Source organism: Rissa tridactyla, chromosome 1 (genome assembly GCF_028500815.1).
Source record: "Rissa tridactyla isolate bRisTri1 chromosome 1, bRisTri1.patW.cur.20221130, whole genome shotgun sequence".
In the NCBI taxonomy this organism is placed as follows: Eukaryota; Metazoa; Chordata; class Aves; order Charadriiformes; family Laridae; genus Rissa; species Rissa tridactyla.
In genome coordinates, this window is record NC_071466.1 from 118,184,207 (window position 1) to 118,201,009 (window position 16,803).

General features: G+C 47.7%; 1 protein-coding gene across 3 annotated transcripts; it reads left to right on the forward strand.

Annotated features, from left to right (window-relative positions):
- The first annotated feature begins 877 nt into the window (after positions 1-877).
- On the forward strand, positions 878-6,151 carry LOC128904254 (zinc finger protein 239-like). 3 transcript variants are annotated; one of them, XM_054188328.1, is made up of 5 exons: positions 878-935; positions 1,756-1,975; positions 2,504-2,631; positions 3,789-3,878; positions 4,330-6,151. In XM_054188328.1, exons 4-5 carry the CDS (start codon positions 3,827-3,829, stop codon positions 5,247-5,249), a joined length of 972 nt encoding a protein of 323 aa, XP_054044303.1. In that variant the 5' UTR covers positions 878-935; positions 1,756-1,975; positions 2,504-2,631; positions 3,789-3,826; the 3' UTR covers positions 5,250-6,151. The 3 variants fall into 3 exon arrangements, with proteins under 3 accessions (XP_054044303.1, XP_054044305.1, XP_054044304.1); XM_054188330.1 differs by having other exon boundaries at positions 3,792-3,878; XM_054188329.1 differs by lacking the exons at positions 878-935; positions 1,756-1,975; positions 2,504-2,631 and having other exon boundaries at positions 3,369-3,878.
- The last annotated feature ends 10,652 nt before the right edge of the window (positions 6,152-16,803 follow it).

A 16,803-nucleotide genomic window follows, 5' to 3' on the forward strand; every position in this document is an offset into this window, starting at 1 on the left:
TCAATCCACCAGCTCTCTGGTCAGGCAGTTGTGTTCCAGTGCCCTGAAGGGGGGCTCCAGGCGATGGTGTGAGTTCAGAACTGCAGAGGCCCAAGTTAACCCTTTCCTATGTCACCTACTGTGTAGGGAGAACTTCCTCTCATAAGTGAGGGAAGAATTCATTTACTTGGCCGAGCTCTCAGCTTTCCTACCACATTTCATGAAAACATGCACAGTCACCTACCTTCTTCCCTCCAGGTATGAGTAACATAGAGAAATTAAGGAGAGCAAGCACCATGTTGTAAAACCACGTGTACATTTATTTCCGAATAATAATTCCAGAAAAAAGGGACTTCTCTGCCACCTTGCATGGCATGCTGTCCTCAGAAGGAGCTGCTGTGTGCTGTTGCGTGTCCTGTTGTCTACCACAGACAAGTGCTTCAGCTGCTTCCCTTCTGCCGTCGAGTTCATCTGGGCAGCTGGATGCCGAAGCACCTAAGGGAAAGCACCTTAGCAAAGGCAATTCTCTGCATACGGCCCATAAAACAACAGTGCTGTTTCAAAACCCTGGGGTGCGCCAGGACTCGCCTCTGGGCAACCGCCCCCTGAGCGGTGCTGGATCTAAGGCGAATAATCCATCCCTCCTGCCGCCAGACCCCGCCGAGGAGTCCTCCCCAGCGCGCTTCCTCGGGCACAGAGCTGCGGGGTACCCAGCCGAGAGGGCCAGGGCGGCGCGGCTCCCCCCGCAAGGACCGCGGGGAGCGGCTCCGGCCGCCGATGTGCTGCGCTGCGGGGTGCCCGGCGCAGGGGTGCTTCGGGGGCCTCCCCGCCGGGCGGCCCCGGCTCCCAGCCCGGCGCCTCCCGCTCCGCCCAGGAAGCGCCCTTTGCCCGCGGAGCAGGAAGCTGCTGCCGGCGCGCAGCGGGGCGGGCACCGGGCGGGAGCGGGCGCCCTGCAGGTAGGGACGGCTGGGCACGGAGCAGCACGGCGGGGCCGGGCCTCCCGCAGCCGCTCGGCTGGGGGACAGGGCGGCAGTGAGGGGCAGGGCCGGGGGAGCCCGCGGGGGTCGGCTCTCGGGGGAGGCCAGCCGCAGTGAGAGCCGGGCTTTAAAGCCGTGTCTGAGCCATTGTCTGTGGGCACTGTAGAGGAAGGAGGTGCCCGGAGGAGAAGAAAAGTGCAGCTCGGAGAACGGGAGGGACAACTTGCCCCTCATGTAGACCCGGCTCTGCTGTAGCTGCCATCCTTGGCTGCTTCCATCCCGTACCTGTAATGCCATCTCCCCTCCCCCATTCCATCCCTTTCACCTGCCACAGAGCAAATGCGTATCTTTCCCCAGTTTCCACCCAGTGCCTCCGATCGCTGTTGTGGACAGGCAGCTTCGCACCCCTGCCCCAGCTATGTGGAGAATCCTTGTTCCCCAAAGCTACGCAGTACTTGCCCCCTTCTGCACACCCCCTGCCCTTGGGTGCTCTGGCAGTGCCCTCTGCAGCAGCCTTCCCGTTCCACCTCCTGTGTCTGTCCCCCAGTGCCTTCCCTGCATCCCAAGCTGGGCACGGAGCCGGGCAGGAAGGCAGTTGCTGACAGGTGCTGCTGTTTATGAACAACTCAGACAGTACAGGGAAAGGAGGCTCTCATGCCCAAGAGAAATGTGTGCACCTGCATAATTAACAGTTTTCTGTGATAAAAATGTCTTCACCTTTTGATTTTACTGCAAGCATTTTCTACCCCAGATAAGAGTAGCGGAGAGGAAGATTTGAATGTCGTCTTCTGAATTGCAGGTTTGAGCTGTTGTGCCTGGCATGGCCGTGCGGAGCCTGCTTAGCCACTGACAGCACTTCAGGAGCAGACTGCAGGAGCACAAGGAGCACGAGAAGCTGAAAGTATGGCATTCCACACCAGGATGGGTCCCATAACCTCCACAGCTTGGTACAGCCACCGGTGGAATACAGAGCTGAGTGGTTGGAAGAGAAAATAAGTAGCTATTTGCAAATAGCTAAGGTAAAGAACATAAATTGTAGGACCCAGCTACAAAATCCATACATGCTGTCACAGTACTAAAGCCAAGGCCCCAGGAACAGTATGGTGTGTTTACAAAGCCCCTGCTGGGGGTCCAAATTAGATACTCTTCATATCTTGTTTTAGCAAAGCTGTGGATGTTGCATGCAGTAGCCCCACACACCCACATACACAGGTGTTCTTCCCGTTTGGGTTTCCACAGTCAAGCAATAACCCAATATGCCCAAGGATTATGCTTCTTCCAGTAACAGATGAAGTCCCTGAAGCAACTTCCCCTCTGTCGATGAGGTTTGTCCCCTCCTTTCACAGACACATGACTGTGATCGTGGGAACGGAAGAAACTCTGTTTCTTACTCTGGACTAGCTTGTTAATTGTATAAAGGTTACCTGCTTTCTGCTGAGCTGCCATAGCAAATCTGAGCATAGCACCAGTGTGTCAATGGCAACCTGAGCTATGAAATTGGCAGGGTCAGAAGGGAACTCTTTCTTCTGCCTTGTCTCCTTTCTTAGATGTTTCCCCGGGTGGTTGTTATTGGATGTTTGTCGGATGCTGGTACCACCTCTGAAACGGTGAGAGATTTGCTCCTCCAAAGTTCCTGCTTGTTGACAGCTTTCAGAGAGAATCCCTGCTGTTTGTGGTGAGCTGCCTGGGGGAAAGGTCTGTGTGTGGACAGGGTTTTGACGACTCCTGCTCTAGAGCGGGGGTGGGCCATCTGGTACATATTGCAGCACGTAAATACCTTGAACGGCGCCTACTGCCAAACTGTTGCAGCAGAAATTCTCAGTAGTGGCAAAGTCCTGAGAGCTGTAGGGCTGCAGAAAGCAACCTCCCTTTGTATATCAGCTTGGAGCTGTTGGAAATGATCCATCTGCAGGGGTGGACCACTTCAGTGTTCAGCAAATATTTAAAGTAGGGACTCTGATGATTAAATTTTAAGGCTGCTTTTTTTTTTTTAAGATTGCAGTCTTTCTCGTTTGCTTGCCCTCTTTCTTTCAGTCCAGCTTTGCCACCTAGGGTCAAAGACTTCAAGATCAGTGGTTTTATAATCACTGGAAACTGAGGTTCAAAACTGTTCCCTTCATCTGAGTTGTCTCCTTGATTCTGACACTATCTGATCCCTTATTACCCATTACCTGCCGTTAAATAGCTGTTGGGGATGGATGAAGTGGTCCAGGCACCCATCAGTTTACCATTTACCAGAGCCCATCTGTCCAGTTAGTCAGTTCCACCTGGAGCTTGAGTAGTTGTCTGGAGGTATTGGTTGTCCAGGGAGATTGGTAGCTTGAAGCAGAGTTCAGGGAGTGTATTTTTGAAGTTAGGCAAACTAGTATTAAGTAGCTATAAAGATTAAAAGGTGGGGGGGGGGGGGGGGCGGGGGAAGTAATGTCTTAAATGCTTTAAAAATATTCCCATAAGTGATCTCAGCTTTAGCTGTGATGCACATCAGTTTCGGGTCCTAGATTCATCCACATGCTATCCTTTCCCTGCCATTTTCAATTCTTACTCTTACCATTGTATTTTTCTCTGTTCTTCTCCATTTTTTTTATGCAGCAACTGCTAATGCCTACCCTCTTGATGCTAACTGCTGTTGCTTACTGTTTGGCTGGTTTTGGCCTTAAAATAGTAAATACTGAAGGAAAAATTCTTGTCTTTGATGATGACGGTGTGCTGATTCCATTCTTTTATGCAACCACTCTGCTTCTTCCCCATATTCAGCAGGGGCAGTAGATTTAAGACACATGAAAAGCTTTTGCCGAATATTTAACTAAGATTACTTTTGTTTGCTTTTGTAAGAAGTATCCCTGATTGCTGAACCTGACATAACTGTCCAGATGGACCAAGGAGAACAACAAGATCATGAGGCCTTGGAGGAGATACACATGGGTGAGGAATAAGTTAGATAAGTTTATAAACACAGTGCAAACAAAATGCTTTTTGAGCTGCCTCAGTGTTATTTAAACCACTTTATTCCATGCAGCTCATATTGAGACCCGCTCTTTCCCCCCCCGGGGGGGCAGACAGCCTGCCGTTGTCAGCCTGCTGTTAAGACTATGTATGAGAAGACAGAATATTAAGGAGACAACATGTGAAGATTTCTTGGGGGCAAGGAGACACCTGTAGCGTTGCCCTTGGTTCTGCTGTTTGTGGCACATCTGCTCTGGGTTGCATGATGACACCGTACAGCCTCTCTCACAGCTAGTTTTCTGTTTGCTCCCAGTCTTCCCTTTACTGCTTCTCCTACACAGTGCAGACCAGGCTCCCTAGGAGAACAGCTTGCCCGTTCTCTACTGTGCCTCTTCCCAGCGAGAATCACAGAATTGTACCTCTTTTCCAGGTGGTGACCTAGGTCCCCTTCCAGATCACCTTGCAAGCACAGATCAGCAGGATGTGTTGGCAGCAGGGTCCAGGGGAGGAGAGGAACAGTTGGGGGACAGCCGTGGAAGTCAGAGCAGTTTCCCAGAGGAGCAGCAAGGTGACTGTGAGGAGGAAGGGGAGGCTAAGCTGCCTTGCTCTGATATCAGCCTGGTGAAAAGACAGGAGAGAAGGGTGGCAGCAGCCTCACGGCGAGCCCCTCGTGCAGAGCGGCCCACCATCTGCTCTGAGTGTGGCAAGGGCTTCAGTCGGAGCATCCACCTCATCCAGCACCAGCGAATGCACACTGGGGAGCGCCCGTTCCTGTGTGGGGAGTGTGGCAAGGGCTTCAGCCAGAGCTCCCATCTCATCCAGCACCGGCGGGTCCACACAGGCCAGAAACCCTACACCTGTGCCGAGTGTGGGAAGAACTTCAGCCAGAGCTCCAACCTCCTCAAGCACCAGCGCATCCACACCGGGCTCAAACCCTACGTGTGCAGTGAGTGTGGGAAGATCTTCAGCGACAGCTCCACCTGCATCAAACACCAGCGTATGCACACAGGCGAGCGGCCCTACAAGTGCCCAGCCTGCGGGAAAAGCTTCAGCCAACACTCCCACCTCCTTCAGCACCAGCGAGCCCACGACGGCATTCGGCCTTACGCCTGTGGGCAGTGTGGCAAATGTTTTGGGCAGAGCTCTGACCTCATTAACCACACTCGTACCCACACCGGTGAGAAGCCTTACAAATGCAGCCAATGCGGCCGGGGCTTCAGTGGCAACTCCAACCTCATCAAGCATACCCGCATCCACACTGGGGAGCAGCCCTACCGCTGCACCCAGTGTGGGGAAAGCTTTCGGTTCCAACCCCAGCTGGTGCGCCACCAGAAGCACCATACAGAGTAGATGGTGGAGAGGAGAGGGTCATGTGGACCATAGGCCGCCATCTGGTGTTGGGAAGACACACAGCTGCTCCCTGGACACCTCACAAAGGACATGAATTTTGGGGGAGGTAGCCCTCAGAGCCTGGCCCCTTCTGGGTAAATCTGTGAGTGCTGCCCAGGCACTTGAGCAAAGAGGGAGGCCACTGCCGAACGAATTAGTGTATGCTCACTGTGGTGCGGTACTTGTTCTGAGCCCCCATTTTGGGGATGGGGAAAAGAAAGGTACTTACGGTATGGTACGTTCAAGGCCAGAGAGGAGAACATAGAAACGTTCCAAGGATCAGTGCCTTTTTCTGTCACTTCTAGCGGGGAGTGATTTTTGTCCCAGTAAAAACCAGCTAAAATCTATACCTGTTTTTTGTACAAGCTGCCTGAGTTTTGCCCTCGCAGTAAGGCCACAGCCTGGGATAATCGCTCCCCTTAGAATCCGTGTCTCTCGCTTGCTGGTATTCTTGGGTTTAGGCGGTATTAGCATCTCTTTATTTCAAAACCCCACAACACTTTGCTGGGTGTCTCTGCGTACATGTTGTGGGCCCAGCCGATGCTCTACTGGGGCCACGTCTATGGAACGATATTTTTGCTGGGTTGTATGGTTGTTAAATTGGCGGTTCCACAAATTACACTGCTGTTTGACAGCAGTAATTAAGTAAATTGACATTCTAATAAGTATTGCTGTCAGATTCTTGTTTAGGTGCTTTTGTGGGTAGCACTTTATGAATGTTTTTATAAGACTTTTAAAAATATTTAGGATGACTTTTTTAATTGTGATCTTCTAATTGTCCATTGATGAACAGAAAGAGGATGATGTTTGAAAAATAAGCTATGTCAGACTTTGATTTTATATTAAATATTAAACATTTTTCCTTGCATAAAAATTTTTAACTTAAATGCTATGATTTTGAGTTGTTAATGATTATGAAGAGGTAATCACGGCACTGATTTCTAGATTTTTCTGTGATAGTTTTGCAAGTGGATCGACATCTTTAATAATGACTTTCTAAGAAATATGGGGAAGGCAGGACTCTGAGAAAGCAGAAGGAACTGACCTCTGAAGACATCTTCTTCATTTTAAGGAGGAGAATACTACTACTGGGAGTCTGTCCTTAAAAGGAATTCTTGCTCAGGCAACCGCTTGGTACGGGGGAGGAGAGAACTGGCAGTAATAACAAAGATGTTAATATCTCTAGTGCGGAAGAACTCCCTGTAATCAATGTGGCAGTGTATACTGAAATGCCTGTTCCACCCACGGAGCCAAACAGGGGAAGAAATCACAGTGTGCTTTAGGCAAGAAAATGAAGTGATCAAATCTGTTGTGCTGTAGAATTTTTATTTTCAGCAGCGCATGTAGGCCTAACGCTAATAATGAGCTTTCACACGGAGATGAGCTCCCAAATGGGGGATATCACTAAGGGCAAAGAGAACGCCCAGCTTGAAGAGCACAGGATCCTGAGGAAACAAGCAAGCTGTGAACAGTAGCCATGTGACTGGAATTACTGGCTGAGTAATGCGGATACATCTATACCTCCCTTAGCCACCAACTGCTATCACAGAGGGCACAGCTTCATGCTTCATTGGCAGTAGATCTGGTTTAAGTCATTCGGTCTCACTCTACTCCCACCTTCACCCCTAGAGCCTGAATTAATACAGCTGTGCTGACTAACTGTTCACATGGCTGTGCCCTACATCAGATCCATAAAATGAGCCACATTTTTTAAATGACAGGTTTTGGAGAGTTCATTTTAAACTGCATTAGTCCAGTCTGGACCATGGCCTCACAAGCAGTAGGGTACACACCACTGAGAGGCTTTGTGTTAGAGAACAGACAGGCCAAAAAAGGAAATAAATAACATGACCAGTATTGCTGTTAGTTCCCAAGAAACACATCACTTACGATGCTTATTACTTTTCTTCTTTTTTTTTTTTTTTTAATGTTTCTAGGGAGGGCTAGACCTAGAAAAGCCTTTATTGTCTTTGCATTCCCCACTTCATCAGGAAGACACATACCCGCATTAACACAGTATGATGGAAACTGCATTTAATTTATGTGGTGCCCGTGCCACACATACTGTTACCAAAGTATGTATTTATTTTGAATGGTAGTTCTCCCCCATAAACTGGCTGAAAACATGTCTCTTGCCTTGAAGTTGGACTGTCAGCCTATTACGGTTTGTTTGTGGAAGGAGCAAAACAATGCAATGAACAGAACTGTTACATCTACACAGTAAAAGGCGCCAGGGGCACAGAAGCCAAGTGCTATTAGCCCAGGTGAACTCCTTCCAAAAATGCCAGTTTGCCATCTAGCTAGACGTGGCCCAGGCTACATGTTAGTTTTGGTTGGCCTGTCCCGTAGCGCCCTAGGCACGTAGCTCCTGCAGGGTGCCCTAGAGGACAGCCTTGTTCAACCTTGTTCTAATTGGTCCTTTAGGAGCAATTAGAGTCACTGGATGTGGACTACTGCAAACAATTTTACTCCAGAATATAGCATAGAAATACACCAATACATTATACAGAGCAGATGATCAGGGACTGAGCACCCAGCTTCATTCTCAGGGGCTATATTACACACTTCTGTAAATATAACCTAAGGCTACTAATCAGCTAAGATGATCAACTTTCATGCAGCATTTCTCAGTTGCCTGTGTTGCCACTTGATGTGTTGAAGCACACCAGCATGTTCCCCTTCATTTTGCTCCTGTGCTTGAATTCAGAGCTTATCTGCGGGCAGCTGTTTTCCTTCTCTCCTCCAGGCTCTCATTACCAGCTGCTTCACAAACACCAGTGTCCTCCCTCATTAGCTTAAACAGTTTGTCCAATATTTTGACCATGGGATTCTTTCTGTTTTTCCCGTTAATCGTAAGAAGTTTAATCATTAAATCAGTGTAATTGAGATGCTCAAACAGGAACTCAGTTAAGCTTAGCTGCAAGAGCTGCTTCTTAATTGATTTGCCTTTGAGTAAAGTTGAGCTTTTCATGGAAGTGTATGGATCTGAGGTCTCCCCAGCAATACTTGGGATGCTACCTGCAGTATTCCTTTCAAAGATCTTTGCAGTAGTAGAGAACTGTGTTCATGCCCTTCAAATACATTTGCTGCACGTGCTCGAGTGTTGAACTTTTAGACTTATAAATTTGTTTGAAATCCCCTAAAGCCTTTTGTTGGGAGCTGTGTAACTCCAGACACTCATTGATATGATGAGGGAAGCTGGGACACTTGGGAATTGTTTCAGCTACAATGTAGCATCTTTGCTTAATTAAGAAGTGTCTCTCATCAGGATGACAGGCTGTCCGTGGAGACCTCTTGATTACAGAGCTCTGCTGCAGTAACTTTCCTTTTACAACCAGAACCAGCCTAACTTGCATCTTACTGAAACTGAGGAGTGAAATTTTCCACTCAGGCACCATGCTAACCTGAACAGAAGGCAGACACAGATCTCTCTTCTCAGAAGTGAAGATGAAAATTTCTATATATAAATATATATGTCTATTTAAAAAAAAAAAAACCAACAACAAACAATCCACATTTCACTCCCCCGGTACTACTTAAAACGTACCTTCAGCTCCGAGTGTGCTACCCACACAAGTTCTGTCACTCTGGTCATCGGGGGAAGGCCTATCTGTGCATGGGACCAAGTGTTCTCCTTGGGTCTTCGCAGCTCAGTCCAGCAAAGATACAGGTTCCAAGTAGTCGGTTCTGGCTGCTGGGGGGGCACAGTGCAGTCTCTGCAAATCAGGTGCACTGGGATGCTCTGGACTGTAGTTTTGCTAATTTGAGTAGTTTTACCTTCTCAGAACTCCTGCGCACTTGACTGTGCTGGTAGTTTCAGCTCAAAGTGCTGGGGCTCTGAGTTCTAAACAAAAACATTCCAGGTACCAGGCCCACACATCTTTCCGGCATGTACTTAGTAATAGCAGTCGAGCAACTGCATAAAAATTTGTAGGATCTGCATTTTAGGTAGGTATTCCTCAAACTTTAACCATGCAGGCCTACCCTTCAAAGTCTAAGATTGCCAAAAACTTGAAAGAGAAACCCAGGAAGAGCTTATATAGCTACGGTAGTCTTTGTTTTAGTAACCTCACCCTTCTTGCAGAATCTTACTGATCTGAAGATGAAAGAGGGGTTGCAGTTCCCCTTTGTTGGGGATGCTGACAGGGGGATGCTGTCAGCAGCAGGGCTGCTCCCTAAGAGGAGCCTACAGCCAGCAGCAGCAAGCCAGGCTGCACAATCCCACAGTGCCAGCGGCCTCTGGGCAGTTCTCGTTTGGCTGACTTGCTTTAACCCATACTTACCCCTACATCCTCCAGTTGGAGGTCCATTTGCATGGACCACGTCTATTTTCTATGATTGTACGTGGATTTAGTGATGACAAATAGATGCAGTAGTCCTCTAGGTAGGACACAGCAGTGTATCTGCAAGACGTAAATCTTTTAGCTTGTTATGCTCCAGTTTTACCTGATCTCCACCTTACTGGATGTTAAAGTCCTTGCCAAAACTTGCAGTTCCAAGGTGAGCAGGATTGAGGCGTGTAGAAATACACATTCTGGCTTTGCCAGGAAGCAGGGACTAAATAAATTAATCATTTAGCAGGCTCTTGAGTGTAAAATGCATCCAATCGGAGCTCAAACTCTCACTACCCTGGAGTACCTATTCAGAGACAAGTGAGCTGACTAATCTGTTGCACGAAGACAAGATGTGATAACTGGGACATGAAAATCACCAACACCTGCTCTAGAGGGGCTGATGGAAACAAACATGAGGTATAACCAGAAAGGATTTCTACCCCACAGCGAGCACTAACTGAAAGCACTACACCTCCTGTAAGAAGCGGTCCTGTGCCACTTCAGACAAATGTTTTCAGGCTCATGTCTCTAATTCAGAAATGGCCCTGAATCACAAACTTGTATGTACAGCCAAGAGCTCTGGACCAAGCGAGCCTGGGCACAAAAGAGCCTTACCTATATGAGAGGTAACCAGAAGTTACTGTGGGAGCAGTGGGGACACTTCTGGCTTCTACCTTGTCAGCATAAACATTTGCCCAGCCAGAAGCGACTTCCCACCAGGCTGGGTGACCTCTCAGTAGTTCTGCTGTCACACCCCATTTGTTCTCGAGGCATGGGCACCTTACCTTTCTCTGGTAGGTTTAGAGATTTCTTCACTGGGCGGGGGGACGGGATGTTGAAGGAAGGGAGAAGAATAAAGAGGTCCAAAGAAACACTGGAGTAATGACGATTTTCAGGCGCTACGCGCCCCATTCGACTTTCACCACACCTCCGACTCCTACCGCGCGGCGGCCGTTACCGGCCGTTACTGGCCGTTAACGGCCGTAACGGCCGGCGCGCGGCGGCAGGGCAGGCCGCCAGGGGGCGCCCCTCCACAATGCGGCGCCGGCGGAGCGGTGCTGCCCGGGCCGCCCCCACCTCGCCAGCCTGTGAGGGGGCGACTGAAACCAAGCGGGACGAGCCCGGCCGGGCTAGTGGGCCCCTTGGAGCGAAGCAGCAGGAGGTGAATCGAGTCCCCCCGGCTCCTCTCTCCAGCACAGAAGGGCGTGGGGGGGTATTGTTTTGGGTTACTTGGGGGGGGTTCCCCTCAGTGCTGTGCTCCAAGCTGAGGGGCCCAGTGAGTCTCTGAGGAGAGAGCTTGCTTATGTGGTATTTTTGGCCCAGGAGCTACAGCTGTTAATTTAGAATTACAGAATCATAGAATAATTTGTGTTGGAAGGGACCTTTAAAGGCCATCTAGTCCAGCCTCCCTGTGGGGACATATTCAACTTGGATCAGGTTGCTCAGAGCCCCATCCAACCTGGCCTTGAATGTTTCCAGGGATGGGGCATCTACCATCTCTCTGAGCAACCTGCGCCAGTGTCTCATCACCCCACCCTCACACTAAAAAATTTCTTCCTTATATCTAGTCTAAATCTACCCTCTTTTAGTTTAAAACCATTACCCCTTGTCCTGTTGCAACAGGCCCTGCTAAAAAGTCCCTCCCCATCTCTCCTGTAGGCCCCCTTTAGGTACTGGAAGGCTGCTATAAGGTCTCCCTGGAGCCTTCTCTTCTCCAGGCTGAACAACCCCAACTCTTTCAGCCTGTCCTCATGGGAGAAGTGCTCCAGCACTCGGATCACCTTTGTGGCCCTCCTCTGGGCTCGCTCTAGCAGGTCCATGTCCTTTTTATCTTGAGGGCCCCAGAGCTGGACACAGTACTCCAGGTGGGGTCTCACCAGAGGGAGTAGAGGGGCAGAATCACCTCCCTCAGCCTGCTGACCATGTTGCTTTTGATGCAGCCCAGGATATAGTTGGCCTTCTGGAGGGCTGCAAGTGCACATTGTTGGCTCATGTCCAGCTTTTCACCCACCAGTACCCCCAAGTCCTTCTGGGCAGGGGACTTAACAGAGTATGAATGTAAGGATTGAGCCTGTATTGTAATGCTTGTATCTGGATCCATGTTTGCCAAGGATATAAGGCTGGGGTGTTAGTTCAGTGCACAGCCAGAAAATTCAAGTGGAGTTGTGATGTAGCCCAGCATTTGGGAGAGGTGTCTGGAGCAGGGCTGAGCTTGCTGGGGCTTGACCAGCATTGCCCTAGGAAACAGGTGGCCCTGGATTGCTTCCCTTTCCACAAGGAGCAAACTGAAGAGCCAAGGGATGACGTGTGTTGCACAGGAAAATACAGACCAGAGCTGGGAGCTGCGTGCACTTCTCCTGCACCCGACTGCTGATAACGCCTAGCGGATATGGATCTAAACATGTAAATGCTGTTCAGATTACATCTGCACACAGTGTGAGAGTCCACATCCATTATTTATAACAGGGAGATGGGATCTGAATGAAGTTACTACTTTATGAGAAAGGAAAGACATCAGTCCAGAGTACTGCAGACATAAGCACAAAGGGGTCAAACTGCCAAAAGGAAAGAATGCGTCTGTAGAAAAAAGATAAAGTTTCCCAATAAAATCCACAGGGAAAAAGCTTTTAAGGTCTGCAAAACCAGGGGAGAGTTTCTCCTTTCTGTGAAGTAGTGTGGCTCCATGGGGTGCTTCTAGGGATTTCTTGCATGAGAGGAGGCTGGGCAGAATGTGCTCATGTATGTTATCCTGTGAGCTAGGTATGAAATTTATGGAGGGGTCTGCTGCTTCACTGGAAAATGTTTGGTTTGTCATCCATTAATCAAAAAGAGTTGAAAACTGCTCCTGTAAACCACTCCTTTCTTAGTAAGAAGTGGGCAAATTGTTTGCCTGCAGGATAATAAAAAGGCAGATTGGCAGTAGCTTTTCCTGCTTTTATTCTCCATGGTGACAACTCAAAAGCAACAACTTTGAAACTGCAAGCATGACAAATGTATAATGCTTGGTAATTGGGGATGGGGATTTGTCCCCAAAAGCTATAAAACTGTTGTATTTTCATTATACAGAGTATTTTTATGTCCTTCTCCCCCCCATTTTTAAAATAAGTTCATTACAGGAGAGAAGGGCAATTTAAGTAAAATAACAATAGCCGAGTACAGCAAAGAAAGCCACTCATTGCATAATGGAGAGAAAACAGCTGTTGCAGGCAAGCAACAGCAGCAGGAAAAAAAAACCAAAACCAAAACACAGCTTATTAATAAACAGCAAGAGGATTATTCCCCTGAGCCAGGGCTTTCAACAGGGTCTATGAAAAGCCAGGAACAGCAGGCACCTATCTCCCACCCCAGAATGTGCGGACTGTAGCTCGTACAAACAGAACTGGAGGTGAGTCTGTTGGGCGATGTGATGGGGACAGTATTGGTGCCCTGCGGACTGTCTGCCCAGGACAGGGTTGGTCAAGAGGCTCCTTTCACCTCTTAGTTCATTTTGGTGCTTGGGGCACAGAGGGCATGTTGTTCTTGGAGCACTCGTAGAGGCTTTGCAGAAAAAAATATATTGTTCTATATAAAGTGAGCAGGTGCGATGGAGAGCCAGCACCAGGCATTAGAGATTAAAACCTTGCCGTTTCCTTGAACTGAATTTTGCTTTTAAAATGAGCCTGTCAACTTTTAATTCATACTTATAAACTCAAACGTAACTAATAGCATCTTGGATTCCCATTTGCTTTCTGTGACTCATGAAGTGCTGCTTCTCTCTGCCACTGCTCTCACCAAGGACAATGAAAGCTGAATACATTTGCTTCAGTTGTTTGCGCTTCAGAGCTCTGACTGCAGCTGCCCTGGGGTTGAAAACAATACTTACTTGTTTTGAAATTATGTTCAGCTTTAATTTTTAGAATGTTTCCAGTAACATCCTTGCTTGGGCTTGAGAGAGTATCTGGAGGGCTTGGGGTTTTGTTTGGTGTGTTCTGTAGTTTGGGTTTTATAGGGGGTAAAAATGACTTTTCACAAAATATCGCTCACTCTACATCTAAATTGACCAGAACCCCTAGGCGCACCGCTGAAGGTTAACTGGAAATAGCCAAGGAACGCAAAGGGGTCAGAAAGGGATGACAAGCATGACAAAAAATGACAGGCAGAAAGGGAGAGTAGGTGAAGGTCTCTCCCGGCAAAGGCCCCCAATGACAAAAAGCAATTATGAAGGTCACAAGAGAATTCATATGGGGAACATGGCAGAGTCACTCCTTTACTGTTAGCTAACTTTATTCTTAAGATTTTTCTGTTTCTAATGCTGGTAACCCAGCTGGCATTTTTAAGATCATATCAAAATTATAGCTGTCCTGACACATTATGTAATGGATTTTCTAATCTCCCAGGCAATGGGAAAGGGGCTGTAGGAGCCCCAAGTGACTACGCGGGTGGTTTCAACGTCACAGCTGTTGGAGGAAGCTCGTATGGCCAGTGTAGCCTGATGGAGATGCTGTACCACAGAGATTTCTGGAGTCATAGGGTCAGATCTGCAGCATCTGACTTATGCTAAAGGTCTCTTTGCATCTGGACCTGGTCAAGGAATGAGCTAAAGCCCCTTTAGCTTCTGTTTCCACATGTCCCAAACCCTGTACTTAGGGACGCAGAACCGATCCTCACCCACAACCCTGTGTGAAAGCTCCCTGGAGAAAACGGAAGATAGCTCCAAGCGGTTTGTCACCAAAACAATCTCCACCACATTAAATTTATTTTCAGAATAGCCCAGGCATGATAAACAGCTGTGTTGCTGTGTTTATGTAACAGTCTGTGGTTAGGTTTGACTTCTGAAACATTCTGTGATTGCTCCTTCTCAGGGATGTGTATTTGTACAGCCCAGGGGCTGTCCTGCATCTCTTCAGAGAAGCCTTGGGAGGGACCTTAGGTCAAAAGAGACATAGTCCTCTTCAAGGATATGAAGAGTTAGCAGTTACTTTGCTCGAGACAACCTGGAACTGTAGTGGGCTGGCAGCTCGACCAAGCAAAGCTCTTCTGCACAATGTCAGGTCACTCTGTTATCAGAAGAAGCTGGTCACACCCCAGTGGTGGCAACCATATGTGGGTAACTCTCCTGAAACTCCCTGAAAAACGTGCTCTGAGAATGCCCCTACTCTCCTCCCTGCAAAAGATCAGTTCCATCTTACAATGCCCGATACTTTCTTTGCTACTCCCTCCCACAAATTTCTCTGGCCAGTTCTAGGTAACTCTGGAGAGGATTGGCATGTAAAAGTTTCTTTGGTGACTGCAAAACCACTTGTCTTATTTCTGTTACAGGTGAACTGGTGTTGCTCACCTGGAGAGGGCTTGTTGGAAAAGGTCAGGAAAGCAGTGTAACTGCTGATCCACGGGCAGCAGGTACCCAGAGTCACAAGCCAAATCGAATACCACAATTCAGTGAGCTACGGAGGGACCCAAACATCAGAGCAGGAGTTGGGACCTCTTGGGGAAACTTGGCACACACAGCTGCCGATGCTGGCTGCAGGGAAGGTGAGGTGGGCCCGGGGCACGCTGCTGATGGCCATCTCTGACCTAGTAACAGCAACAAAGACTGGGATGCTTACAGTTCCCGTCCCCTACATTACATGCCAGCACAAAGACATGAATAATTCTGGCTGCCTTTCTCAGGTGATAGATGTTGGAGTTTCTCATAGTTTGTAAGTATTCAATGTGCTAGTTTTGTTAATTTTCCATTGCAGTGGAAATGGAGTGATCCGAGGATACTCACACTGAAGACACGCCCTGGAATTTTTACAGTGTACTTCAAAGGAATAATGGGATTGTTGAGAAGTCATTACCAGTGGTATTTATTTTCTCATTCCATTATGTCAAAACTTCTTTCAGTAGCCCAGATCACATTTTTGACAGCACAGCCAAGTTTACCACTGATGCTTGATTCTGCTGTTGCTCTAAAGACTTTTTTCTTTTTTTACAGGTTTCACTCATCATCCCAGTTGTCTTCTTAGCAAGTCACTGTTGTGATGCTTCATTTTAAGGCCACAAAACCATCCATGCCCTTGACATGACCCAGACATCCATATCCTGTACGAAAAGGATTTTAATTTTATGCCAGCAATAAAAATTGATCACTGGAAAATTTATAATTTGAGACCCCATAATGATCAGGCTCATTATTTTCCAGTGCCAGCATTCTGCAGGTGTTCTGAAAGACAGTGCAAACACAAACCACTACTTCTTTTCTGAAACAGGAGTCTCCTCTCAGCCTCTGGCCCTCTGGTCCTCTCTGTTGCAAGAGTCATGGCTAATTAGCGTTGTGTAGCTATAGAGATGGAAGCCCTACTCTAGGTCACCCCTCACTTTTTGACTTGGTCCACTTGGTGCTGCTGCAGACACATTTCTAATGGGAAAAATAAAGATGGCCTGAGGACAGACGCTATCAGTAACTGAAAATTCCTTCAGATCTGCATAGGGAGATATGAAATCTAAAACTCTAGAGCAAAGGCGGAGCCAACTGATGGGTTCTGCCCAGATCTGACTTCAGGGAATTAAGACCTGGTCTTTTTTTTGAAGCTGAAATTTTTATCATTTGGTAAAACTCTTAGAATCACCAGTCATAAAATCTTCAGGACTTTTCCAGGTACCTGGATACAAAATAAATGTCGGACAGTCCTTATGAACAGCTGTTTCTACAATTAAAATAGTTTTCTTAAGATAAATTACCTTGCAACTACTTATTTATAAGCTAGATACATAAATGGCAACTTCCTACACATACTGTACAAACGGCCTAAAGTACCAGCATGAAGCAAACACAACTGATTCAAATAAATGATGGGAATGCTTGTATTTTTAATACACACAACTCATTCCTGAGGGCTTGATCAAATAAACTACAGTGACTGTAGAGATAAGGGACAGACATATCTGAAATGAGAGGGGGATTGTAACGCTCTGGCTTTCAGTATGATTTAAAAGATAGAGGTATTCAGAGACTGTAAATTACTGTTTTGGCCGCTTTCTTACCCAGCCATTGTTGCAGACACACTTTCAAATTTCCATGTAAAATGTTTGCTGGGTCTGCTGGATGTCTGATGGAAAAGAGAGCAGGCTAAACTCCCTTGAAATTTGTGGCATAGGGGTTCCTAAGGTTCTCAGACTAACAAAACATCAATGTTTGTTGCTGCTAGTATCATCACATG